The 12,104-nt window shown below is 39.7% G+C and overlaps 2 protein-coding genes and 2 non-coding genes across 6 annotated transcripts in view; all 4 read left to right on the top strand.

The window, feature by feature from the left end:
* Positions 1 to 4,222, top strand: part of LOC132104232 (pumilio homolog 1-like) — a 32,050-nt gene extending 27,828 nt beyond the window's left edge. For all 3 annotated transcript variants that reach the window (XM_059509549.1, XM_059509548.1, XM_059509547.1), the window contains exons 17-22: positions 183 to 317; positions 977 to 1,114; positions 2,116 to 2,241; positions 2,334 to 2,455; positions 2,549 to 2,741; positions 2,843 to 4,222. In XM_059509549.1, coding sequence (XP_059365532.1) covers positions 183 to 317; positions 977 to 1,114; positions 2,116 to 2,241; positions 2,334 to 2,455; positions 2,549 to 2,741; positions 2,843 to 2,974 — 846 coding nt within the window. In that variant the 3' untranslated portion in view covers positions 2,975 to 4,222. The remainder of the gene's footprint in view (positions 1 to 182; positions 318 to 976; positions 1,115 to 2,115; positions 2,242 to 2,333; positions 2,456 to 2,548; positions 2,742 to 2,842) is intronic.
* On the top strand, positions 644 to 781 carry LOC132104914 (small nucleolar RNA SNORA5). The gene has a single exon (XR_009423631.1). It is a non-coding gene; the product is annotated as a small nucleolar RNA SNORA5 (small nucleolar RNA).
* LOC132104916 (small nucleolar RNA SNORA5) lies at positions 1,842 to 1,979 on the top strand. Its single transcript, XR_009423633.1, has one exon. It is a non-coding gene; the product is annotated as a small nucleolar RNA SNORA5 (small nucleolar RNA).
* Positions 4,223 to 6,316: 2,094 nt separating the features above from the next.
* LOC132104231 (syndecan-3-like) overlaps positions 6,317 to 12,104 on the top strand; it is a 30,351-nt gene continuing 24,563 nt past the window's right edge. The window contains exon 1 of the mRNA XM_059509546.1: positions 6,317 to 6,710. Coding sequence (XP_059365529.1) covers positions 6,657 to 6,710 — 54 coding nt within the window. The 5' untranslated portion in view covers positions 6,317 to 6,656. The remainder of the gene's footprint in view (positions 6,711 to 12,104) is intronic.

Below are 12,104 nucleotides of genomic sequence, written 5' to 3'. Positions count from 1 at the left end.
GAACCGGATTTATTTGGTACTGCAATTGTGCAAATCCAGTCACATTTTATTTGTATTGCGCTTCAGGCAATACAGGATGTTTCAAAGCAGGAAAATAAGAAAGTTCTTCAGTTATGTTTATTAAGTGTACCTGATGTCAATTAAGATGAGAGGCTTCTGCTAAAAGCCGTTTATGTGTTTAGTTTGGCAGTCTTGATCAGAAGTTGGCGCTGGCGGAGCGGATCCGTGGCCATGTTTTATCGCTGGCACTGCAGATGTACGGCTGCAGAGTGATCCAGAAAGCTCTGGAGTTTATCCCTTCGGACCAACAAGTCATTGTAAGTTTAAGAAGGGCTGCACGCTCACTTTATAATTCTTCACATTGATGTGATGTTACACAGCTTGTATGAATTTAATCTTCAGTAGTGTAGAAATTGACGCTATCTATATTATTAGTGTATATATATATATACATATATATATATTAGTGTGTCAAATATATATATATAACATTTATAATTTTTATATATATAAATATATAAAAATGTTGTGTTGGAGCCAAAGTTGCAGCATATTGGATAGCAATATAGTCAAGTAACAATCTGAACTACTAAACTTAAAAAAAATATGTATATATAATAATCCTGTCAAATATTTGTATAAATGCAGTCTTGTCAAATTCAGTGTTTCCTCTTCAGTGGACCACACTGGCCAAAATGGCTGCAATAGTGAATAAGTAGTCTATGGGCCCCATGTTCTTCTATAAAATGAGTCCTGGGGATAGAAAAGTCTACTAACATGCAGTTTGTAACCTGTATGTGTTAGGTTGTAACTGCTTTATCATCCATTCATGGTTCTGGAATGGCTAATTTTGAAATGTATTTAAAACCTTTGTCTTATGTGTGTATGTTTAACTAATAACTGTGTGTTGTGCAGGTGTTTGCTCTGTCTACACACCCATATGGTTGTTAATCTTAATTGTTTGTGTCTTTTGCAGAATGAGATGGTTCGGGAGCTTGACGGACACGTGTTGAAGTGTGTGAAGGATCAAAATGGCAATCATGTTGTGCAGAAATGCATTGAGTGTGTCCAGCCTCATGCTCTCCAGTTCATCATTGATGCCTTCAAAGGACAGGTGTGTCTGTATTGAACCATGAGAAATGCTATCTTTTTGAATAGAAGGACCTGAATTGTGTGTGTGTAGTGTACCATGGGAACCTTTGTGGTTTATTTATGGAGGGCCTGATTTTTGAAATGCAGTGCACTACTGAGAGGCTGAGTCATAGTATAACATATGAAGAAAAAATTACCTATATAGTACATGTCTAATGAAAAATGTTTGTTTTTTAAATCTCTTCTGCTCAAGGCTGATTTATTTGATAAAAATACAGTAAAAAAAACACAATATTGTAAAATAATAATAATTATTATTATATTAAATATTTTACAAATTAAAATGACTTGTTTTAATATATTTTAAAAATGTATTTTCAGTTTTATGTGAATCCTGTGGCAAAGCTGTATGCTTTTAATTTTCTTAAGTTTTTTTTCTTCTGAACTTTTTGATAAATGGAAAGTTAAAAAAAGGCATTTGTAAATGTATTTACTGTCACATCTGATCAATTTAGTCCATATTGTTTGAATATAAGTATTAATTTTCCTTCCCAAAAATATTGTAATGACTCCAAACACTTGAACAGTAGTGTAGAATTTGACACACTTATTATATATATATATATTATTTGTGTGTTGGAGCCAAAGTTGCAGCATATTGGATAGCAATATAGTCAAGTAACAATCTGAACTACAAAACTTAACAAATATATACATATAATAATAATCCTGTCAAATATTTGTATAAATGCAGTCTTGTCAAATTCAGTGTTTCCTCTTCAGTGGACCACACTGGCCAAAATGGCTGCAATAGTGAATAAGTAGTCTATGGGCCCCATGTTCTTCTATAAAATGAGTCCTGGGGATAGAAAAGTCTTCTAACATGCAGTTTGTAACCTGTATGTGTTAGGTTGTAACTGCTTTATCATCCATTCATGGTTCTGGAATGGCTTATTTTCAAATGTATTTAAAACCTTTGTCTTATGTGTGTATGTTTAACTAATAACGGTGTGTGTTGTGCAGGTGTTTGCTCTGTCTACACACCCATATGGTTGTCGGGTGATCCAGCGTATTCTGGAGCACTGCCTGCCTGAGCAGACTCTGTCGATACTGGAGGAAATACATCAACACACCGAGCAGCTGGTCCAGGTGATTTATGAAGCATTGTCTTTCTGTTCTGACCCAGGATCTCATCCATACCTCTCATCAAATCCCCTTTTTTTCTCTCCTTTGTCATATAGGATCAGTATGGGAATTATGTAATTCAGCACGTGTTGGAGCACGGCCGCGCAGAGGACAAGAGCAAGATTGTATCTGAAATCCGTGGAAATGTTTTGGGGCTCAGCCAGCATAAGTTTGCCAGGTGTGCACAAAGCATTTACGCGATAATCCGCCACACAAAGGCACACTGGAGGAAGTGTTTTATTTACAGGTGTTTGTGTTTTTTAATTCCCAGTAACGTGGTGGAAAAGTGCGTGACCCACTCGTTGCGTGCCGAGAGGGCGATGCTGATTGATGAGGTGTGCAGTATGGCAGACGGGCCCCACAGTGCCTTATACACCATGATGAAGGACCAGTACGCCAACTACGTTGTGCAGAAGATGATCGATGTGGCTGAGCCAACACAACGCAAGATTGTAATGCACAAGGTGCGTCTTTTATTCAGTTAGCAGTATTTCTTCTTTACATCCTTGTGCCAAAGCGCCAATAAATTGTGACCGAACAATGATTGTTCGTTGTTTTTATGTAGATCCGACCCCATATTGCGACGCTGAGGAAGTACACGTACGGAAAGCACATTTTGGCCAAGCTGGAGAAGTACTACATGAAGAACGGCGTTGACCTCGGCCCACTCTGTGCTCCCCCTAATGGCATCATGTAAACCCTTCTCATAACTCATCTAGGATGCCGGTCTGTCTGTGTGTGTGTGTGAGCGTGTTTGTATACACCCGACAATGTAGGGAGGTTGGGGTGGAATGGACAAAACCTTCCCCTCATCACCGAGTCATCCCTGAGTTATGACCTTTGTTTTTTGTTTTTCTCTCCCTTTTAGCATTTCTTTCCGTTTTCACTCTACTACCTAAATGATGGTCCTTTTTTGGTCCTGTATGAAATGAGAGAATATTTGATTAATCCCACATTTGATCATGTAGGCTTGCGCAAACACAGTTTATTGCTTCGCGACACCTTTCTTATGCGCATATTCTGTCATGACACACACGCATATTATTGCTAACACGCAGACATTTAGCATGGGAGACGTTTTTTGGTCTTGCTTCTATAAACTATTTAGTGCATACTTGGTGTAGACCTTTGCATATATATATAAATATATATATAAAACTTTGTAGTTTTTCTGGTTTTTGATGTCCAATCTGTATCTATAATCTTCTCCTGTAGTGAATACATACTTCTGATTGTATAATTGTATATTTGTAAACCTTCGCTAATGTAAATGTGGACTCGCTTCTACAGCCCTTTTTTGGTATGAGGAGGGGAAAAAATGATAAAATGGAAAAAAGAAAATCTTGTGCATTTCAGTGTAAATTCTCACCTCTTTGGTTGTGGTTTATGAGTTATGAGTTGTTATATATTGTAAATTGTAATATCAGATTTTTGTTGGTTTTGAAGCCCTTTGAATTATTACTGCATAGATGTACAAAGAACAGAGAAAAGTGCACACTCTGCTTTTAGCCATTCACCAGCCACCTCTTTTTCACCTCCACTCATCCCTTTCATTTTTTTAAGATCTTTTATAGTCCCTCCCTCGCTCCTGGGCAGGTAGCAGCAAGCGCGTTTGTGTGTTTGACGCGTTCGACTGCCCTGGGTCAAGAGTTGGAGGTGTGTACAGATTTACCATTCTTTTGTCTACTTGTAAGTGATTGTAACATATTGGCCATTGGTTTTTGATTTGGAACACTCTGGTGTATATTTAAACAGCCTTGTGTATATTTCCTATGATTCTCTTTATGCAGGCACACTTGTAACCATAATGTGTATAGGTAACAGATGCTGTGTGTGCTTTCTGCCTGGGCAACTATTTTTTGTAACTCCAGTTGTAGATTGTCTCTAAACAATGTGTGATCTTTATTTTGAAACAAAACAATGAAAAAATTTCAAAATTTCAGAACTGTCTTTGACTCTTCCTTTTTGATGTGCTTGTTTTGTGTTTAGCACTGTGATCATTCTAATCTATTGTGTCATACTTTTTAGGAATCATTTGAAAAACTACTCTTGTTGAACACAGAGGTTGTGTTTGGAAGCATTTTAGTTGCTTTAGTTCAACATTAAACACGTGTGATATTATTGAAACATGAATAGCCTCTTCCACAAAGGATGTATTTGTTAATTTTCCTGTAGTGATAAGTTGGAGTTTCTAAATGTAGCTGCCTGAAGCTACGGTCTTGTTGAAAGTAGCAGAAATGCTTAGATGAAGGATTCTTTTGGTTTTGAAATGTAAAACTTGTGTAACATTTTTCCAGGGAACGTGTAATCGCAAAATGAATACCATGAATGTACCACAAATCTCTTTAGATAAAAGCGTCTGCCAGTTGTGCAATTTTAAATCTTGCGGTTCTTGCTGTGGATGGGCCTCAGCACAAACAAGTTTGATAAGAATAGATCTTTGTGCCATCATAAAGGTACAATGAATAATAACCCTGTAAATTCGGATATATGAATTCATAGAAAAGAAATCAGTCCAAAAAAAAGTTTTATGTTTTGTATCATATTTGCATCATTTGACATTTTTGGCTTCTATAGCATGATAGTGAGAATATGGAGTTCAGACTTGAGGAAAAAGCACCTTAGATATGTTCAGAGGTCACAGTGTGCAAAAAGATAAAATTAGATGCAGTTGCTGTTATTTCTACAGCCAGTAATATGAAATTCTGATACATTGTACATCAATGAGATCTTAATGGTTAGCAGACTACTTGCATAAAATTCATTTAAATATAAATTGTCAATCTATTTGCCCCAATAATTAATTTGCCCTAATTAATTATTAGGCCAAAACATAATGCAATATAACGATGATTGAGAGATGTACAGAGTCCCCTCTGTCTCTACATCACTCAAACTGCCTACACTCTTCTGTATCAGCTGCGCCACAAGGATGTGCTGTTTCTACGTGTATTTATGCTTTGATTTGAAAGAAAAAAGTGCATCCTTGTGGGGCAGCTGACACAGAAGAGCGTAAGGCAGTTTGAGTGATGTGGAGAGACACAGAGGACACTTGACAAAAGGAGTTGTTGAATAAAGTTATTTTTGTTTTCTTCACTTAAAAAGTATTCTCGTCACTTCATAACGTTACGGTTTAACCACTGATGGCTGATGGACTACTCTGACGACATCTTTCATACTTCCTGGACCTTGACAGTGTAACTTACTTGGCAGTCTATGGGACAGTCTCAAGCCTCCCGGTTTTCATCCAAAATATCTTAAATTGTGTTCTGAAGACGAACGAAGCTTTTACAGGTTTGGAACGACATGTTACAGTGATTAATGACAAAATTGTAATTTTGGGGTGGAGTATCCCTTTAAGCCTAGTCCCTGACTAAAATGTAAGTCTGAGCTGTTCCAACTGAAAGAAACTTGCACGGATTGATCTTGAAATATGTCAGTGTCCTTGTTTTGTCTCAAGATGCACACCAGTAATGTTTTTTTTCTCATGCATGTTTATAAAAATTACTTTAAAATCCTAATTGTGAACTATGGCCTAGTCATGGCTTAAGCTAAGCCCCGTCTGTGAAACCGGGCCATAAACCGAGCTCAGTGCATCAGACGTTTTCTAAATACAGATATTATGTCATGAATAATGTAGTAGGCTAGTCTGAAGGCATCTCACCCATACTCATAAACCCAGCCAAATATTGGTCAGCCAAAAAACTGCCACTTTAATTCTTGTACTTGTTTCTTATGCATCATAAGGCCTTTGACTTATATATTTTTTAATTATAAATGACTTAAAACAATTTTATGTACATATTGAAACACCACCAACACATTATAATGGGCATTAAAGGCCACGTTATATTCACTAGGACTCAAAACTGTATCATGAAGTTATTTAAGCGGTATTACTAGAAACATGCCCACTACTGACAAAATGTTCAGTGTCTCGGGACGCTTTGATGGAAATCGCGATAGGGGAGCAGAAGGGAGAGGCAGGGAAGACGTCGATGCTTGACTGGGCTGCAGGGGGCATCCTCAACCTCACGAGGAAAATCCACCCAATACCCGTCATCCTCTCACACACGCCATAGCGTAGAGTAGAGAAAGAGAGAGAGAGGAGTTCTGGTCTTCCCTCTGCTTCCATATCCACCAAGTCTCAACCACTCAAGTCAGAGGGGAGGAAATCACAAGAGGCCGTGCGCGCTGCCTCTCCTTCTCGGTCTTCGCGTGGTTTTGTGGGGATTTGACGAGACGGATGTGCCGACAAAAGCGCCTGCCCTGAAGTTGGATACCGTGGACTGAGCGAAAGGTTTACTCCTACCTAGTATCTTAAAGAGGAGCGCGGAAACGAGAACGCGAGCCCCGTGTTTTACTGCGCTCGGAGCACCATGAAGCTCCTGTGCTGGATGGCGCTCGCGCTGCTGCTGGCGCAGACTGCACTGGTAAGAATGACACTATTGGGATCTATTGTTACGAGAGGGCGACTTACCGCCGGTCACACAACATGTCCAACATTCACATTCGGTATTATGTTCGTGTTTACTTGCAGTAATCTTAATGAAAGAGTGTTAATAGTAAGGTCATAAATTATGCGACAGTAGCCGTGTGCTGCTGTTCGATTGTTAATCTTGGACGCGACCCATATTCTGTCGGCTGACCGCAGACAGCGCGTCTCTGGCGGACTGGGGAGCGCTGCAAGTGGGCTGGAGAAAACTCGAACTGGGACCTACGAGCCAGCCACAACCGTGCGGATTTCTCCTGGGCACCTTTGCCTTGTTTGGCCATTTTGGTCTGGATGGGGTGGCTGGTGTCTGTGTTGTGGGTCAGGGACGCACCGTTAGTCGCCTTCCCCGGTTGTCTGATTATGCTGGTGTGAAGCTTGGGGTCGTGCGTGTGCGCGCGCGCACGGGAAAAATAAACTATAATTAACGCGTCGCATCTAATTAGGGTTTAATTGCACGCCTTTGTCCCTCATGTTTGCCTGTCGGTGGTCCCTCCACACGTACCGTTCTCTCTGTGGTCAAGAGTGGTCGCTGGGTTCCAGACATAGTCGCTAATTACAGCAGGACTGCATAATAATGGTTTGTAGCGGGTAATAGTCGGAGGTGTTGGCTGAGCGTTGAAAGTGTCGCCGATCGGCGGATGATATTGGCCGGAGATCGCCCGAGGTGGAGTGAGTGGGGTGTGGAGGGGCTGCGGGGGGATGGCGTCATTGGTCTTCGCAGCGCGAGAGAGCGGAACCCAGATTTTTTTTACTTTTATATCGTTTAAATTATATGCTTCTGAGAATTAAAAAAGCGGAACACAGGATCCACCTCGAGACGTGTGTTTACCTTTGAGCAGTGCGTGCGAGGAAATGCTTTGATGAAATCCTTAGAAAATTGGAACAAAACTCAGTCTTTACTACGGTTATGGTTTTTCAGTGGCCTTGATTCCGAAGTATTTTTTTTAAAGTTATTTGTTTAAGAGTTATTTGCCATTATCTAAACCAACCAGCTACAAAATTAATTACAGCATTACAAACTTTGATGCAAGAAGAGACCAAGATACAGAGACTGTGTACTTATTGGCTTTAATATTCCAATTTTAAAAGGAGAAATGTAAATTTCTTTATTTAAAGTGGTTGACTTTATATATATATATATATATATATAAGGAGACAATGTGATTTTTCTTCTACAACGCTTCTGTTGCACTCTATTGAGGTAGCTGAGGAGTAGATGTTTTCTTGTAGTTGACCATTGGTAATGAATGGTTGGTTGTGGTTTCTCGAAACGGAAGTCTCATGTGGATCAGGTGAGTGGTGTCATATCCTTTCTGGCATTTGGTGCCAGAAATGGAGTTTAATTTAAATCTGGGAATTGAGCTAATGGAGATGCATCCACTCCTGGGAGCTGTGTGTGTTTTAAAGGATCATGTTGGAGTCCTGGGTTCAGCACTGAATCAGTGTTTTGTGCTGTAAATGACAAAGACAACCATAGAGAGGGAGGGAAATGAGGAGGAGGGAATGAGAGAAAATGAGTGGAGAGGAATGTGTGAAGCAATTTGACACAGCAAGTTTCTGCTGCTGACTTTCTCACTCAGCTAAAGTTTTGATTGGGACATGCCTCGCTCAAAGTCTGTGTAGCCTGTGAGGAAGATAAGCAATGCTTGGTAGAATAAACCAATATGGGATTGGAGCCAAGGTGTTCGGTTCATGCAACATAGTTTAGCCGAAATGAAAACTCTCTCATCATTTAATCACCCTTGTGTCATTCCAAACCTGTATGATTTTCTGCTTCGTGGCAGAAAGGAAGATATTTTAAAGAATATTTCAACTGTTTTTGTCAATACAGTGAAAGCCAAAAGAGTCCAAAACAACATTAGATCCCAATGACTTTCAATGTAAGGACAAAAAAAATACTCAGACATTTTTCAAAATATCTATTTTTGTGATCCATAGAAGGAAGTCATGTAAGCAACATTGGAATTTCTCAGGAGTGTTACAATTAGTCATAAATGACACAATCATTCATTGGCATACAGTAAAGCCAGTATCTCACTAGTTGGTTTCCAGTTGCTGAATAATCTGAGTGCCAGTGTGTATGACTGCATCTCTCGACAGTTGGGTGTTAACAGCCCTGGCACCCACAGCCCTGCTGAGATAATGACCCTACAGTCTGAAAGTCAACTTCTGACCCGTTTGAAATGATCAGAGGGGGTCGTAGGGGCGGGCCTCTGACCTTCAACATAAAAGGCAGGGATTTCAGCAAAAACAGTCAGTAGTGACACACCCGACCAAAATCCAGTTGTACAACAGTGATCATTTGGTTTTGGAATAATTTAATGAGAAATGTTTGACTTCATTTAAAAGTTTCTGACTTTTAATTGCACACTTTCAGTTTCTGAGCACAGTGTGACATACTGAGGCCTTTTCAGGAGTTCTAATACAAGATTTTGTACAGAGACACATGTGAGAGAAAAGAGACCTCTTTTAATCTTGGTAATATAGTTTACATAAACGTCAGAAATTGTATTTTATTTTTCAAAATTTCAGTTGGTACTAAAGCAATAATTTGTCTAAATCAAGCAATAAAATGTAATTTAAACACTTTAGTCTGACTGTAATGTTTAACTAGGTCTGTTAATCTAATAATTTGATTCTAGCTTAGTTGCATCAAGCATGTAAACATGTTAATCAGGCTACCATTGGCTTCTGCATTGTTTACATGCTTGGAAATTCCAAATCCAAAAGTAGCTTGATTATAATTCCACATGTAAATGTGCTTTTTTTCAATTGAGTTGCTAAAAAAATGTGATATGTGTCATTTACACAGAACTTTTTCAGTTCAACTGTGCTTTTACTATGTAAACATACATGCAGTATGCGGACGTGTTTGACTGTGGTGTACACATCTCATGTCTTGACACGCATGAAACTGCGTTTTCAAAATGCGCCACTCAAGTTTAAAGTAGTTCACATATTAATAAACGTGTCTCATGTCCCCACATTTCACAGTTTTTAATGCAAAAACACATTCTATGTGAACTGCCTCACGTTTTCCTTCACAAAAAAGCGTCAAGCACAAGTTCTGCATGTAAATTTGAACATGTTGAATTTGTTTCTAATTTGACGATGTATGTTCTCAGACACTTCTATTTAAGGCCAGTCCAAATGTTTAACCTCTGGCCGCTCTAAATTTCTCCAAGCAAATCTCAGTCCTAGCCACAGTCTCGCAACAAACACTGTGGTAATTCCATGTTGATATAATAAGTGCATTTCTTAAGGCTTCCAGCTGACACCACTAGAGTTGTAAAAAAATAAATAAATAAAAAACATTATCAGGTCCACCAAATGGCACTGTGTTATGGTGTGAAAGTATTTAATTTAAAGGTGCTAGCCGAGGAGGTTCACTGTATTAACCCACCTGCTTCACATAAACTAAATGAGCCACATCGCGCTCACCTCCCTTTGACCTCCTCACATCCGTCAGTCTCCTCCTGCCCGATAACCTGAAGGATGCATGATGGATACGAGTAGATGAAATCTGGGTCAAATTATTGAGTCTCATTCATTAATTCAGTTAGAAAAACACTTGTGGATTCAGCTGAAGGAATGTATTTTGAGTTTGTGTTGATTACAAAAAAAACCAGAAATCTGTGAGGTTACAGTGAGGCGCTTTCAAAGCGTGGATGTGAATGGGGCTGATCTGTACACTTAAAAAAGTTTCAGCAGTAAAGCCCCAAGGTGTAAACAACATGACTGTTAACAATTTTAGTGTGGAAAAAAATGATGCTTTCTAACCTTTTCTGTGTTAAATTATATCCATTTTTACTTGCCATGCAATGCCTAAAACATTGAAATGAACTAACTTTTTCTAAGTTTACAACTCAGATAATACATTTCTGCTTTTAAATCCTTTCTCATATATATACTTATGTGTGTGTGTGTGTGAGAGGTATTACAATGTAAACATTACACCTTTGGAGAGTCCCCATAAACAAGTGTGTATGTAGATTTCAGCTATAAAAAGAAAAATATGGATGAACCAAAATTACTTCTTGTAGCAATCAACATTATGTCGGCAATGCTTGATTTTCGTTCACCTATATCGAACCTGGAATATTGCTTTCACACCTTGACCTGTGAGGTAAAAGGCAGAACATGCTGTAATTTAATATGACAAGCTATAATGCTGTACTGTAGAAACCCATTTTAGGACCAGAGCTCGTATAGCCACACAAAGAGAAAATAAAGAGGGATGAATTGCTGAGAGATGTGGAAACAGAAAGGTGGAGACTATCAGGGCTTGGTGCTCTTTCCCAGGAGACTGTGTTCCTCTACCTGTTCTCCACAGTGTCACCATGACAACGGCAGAGCACATCTCCGTCACAGCCGTATCTCTGGTCTCTCCCTTTCCTTTGCCCCTCTCTTTCTGTCATTCACCCTTTTCTCTTTTTCCTTGTGTGCTTGTTTTTATCGGTCTCTCTAACGGTCTCCTTCGCTTATTAAGATGGGGCTCCAGCAGTCTGGTGGGGGAGGGGGAATCCCTCCATACCTGAGAGACAAACAGGAAGAGAGACTGGCTAGAAGGACACGTACACTCTATATAACAGGCGGATGTGTGGGCATCGGTGCGTTTCTAATGGGCTGGGGTGTAGTATTTTTTTACGGGTGTGGTTTTCGATGTGTAAATGGCAGTTGCGATCCGTATCTCACAAGAACCAGCAGCATGATTTAATGTCTTTCCCCTTCAGAAATGACGAGTGCTTTTCTGTCCCAAATGTATGTGTGCTCGCATAAGTGTGTGTGCGCCATGCTATAATAAGACCCTAAATTAGAGAGCATTGGAAGGTAGGAGGCATTCCAAAACCACACTGAGTTTTAAGATGCCTCACCAAGCCGCTCTATAAAAATGAATACAGCTATTGTAGCCAAACAGGACAGCCCTTGCCCGGAGAAAACGTGTTTATGCACATGTGTCCTTCCTTTTCCTCCTCCTCTGTCTGTTTGTTTGTTCTGCAGATGTTCTCATGGCCTCTTGCATGGGGAAGGGGTTGGGGTAGTGACGCGTTTCCGAGGAGATAGAGGTACCATGAGGATAATTGGGTTAATGAGAGAATGGGGGCGTGGCCTTGTGCTCTGGGCACTTCTGGAATGTCGTTAACTTTCCAGTAGCAGGGTGGAGCAAGGTGAGCGCCAGACGGGTGTCTATACAATGTTAAAAACAGCCCCAGAGTTAATTGGGAACCAGGAATATTTAGATAACGCTTGTAGAGCGTGTCAGATGTGATGTGAAGGCCATTAATCAACAAGATTATGCTCTATTATAAAGACAAATGACGAACTGCATTAA

This window comes from Carassius carassius, chromosome 25 (assembly GCF_963082965.1).
Source record: "Carassius carassius chromosome 25, fCarCar2.1, whole genome shotgun sequence".
Taxonomy (NCBI): Eukaryota; Metazoa; Chordata; class Actinopteri; order Cypriniformes; family Cyprinidae; genus Carassius; species Carassius carassius.
This window is presented reverse-complemented; position numbering and strand designations above follow the sequence as displayed.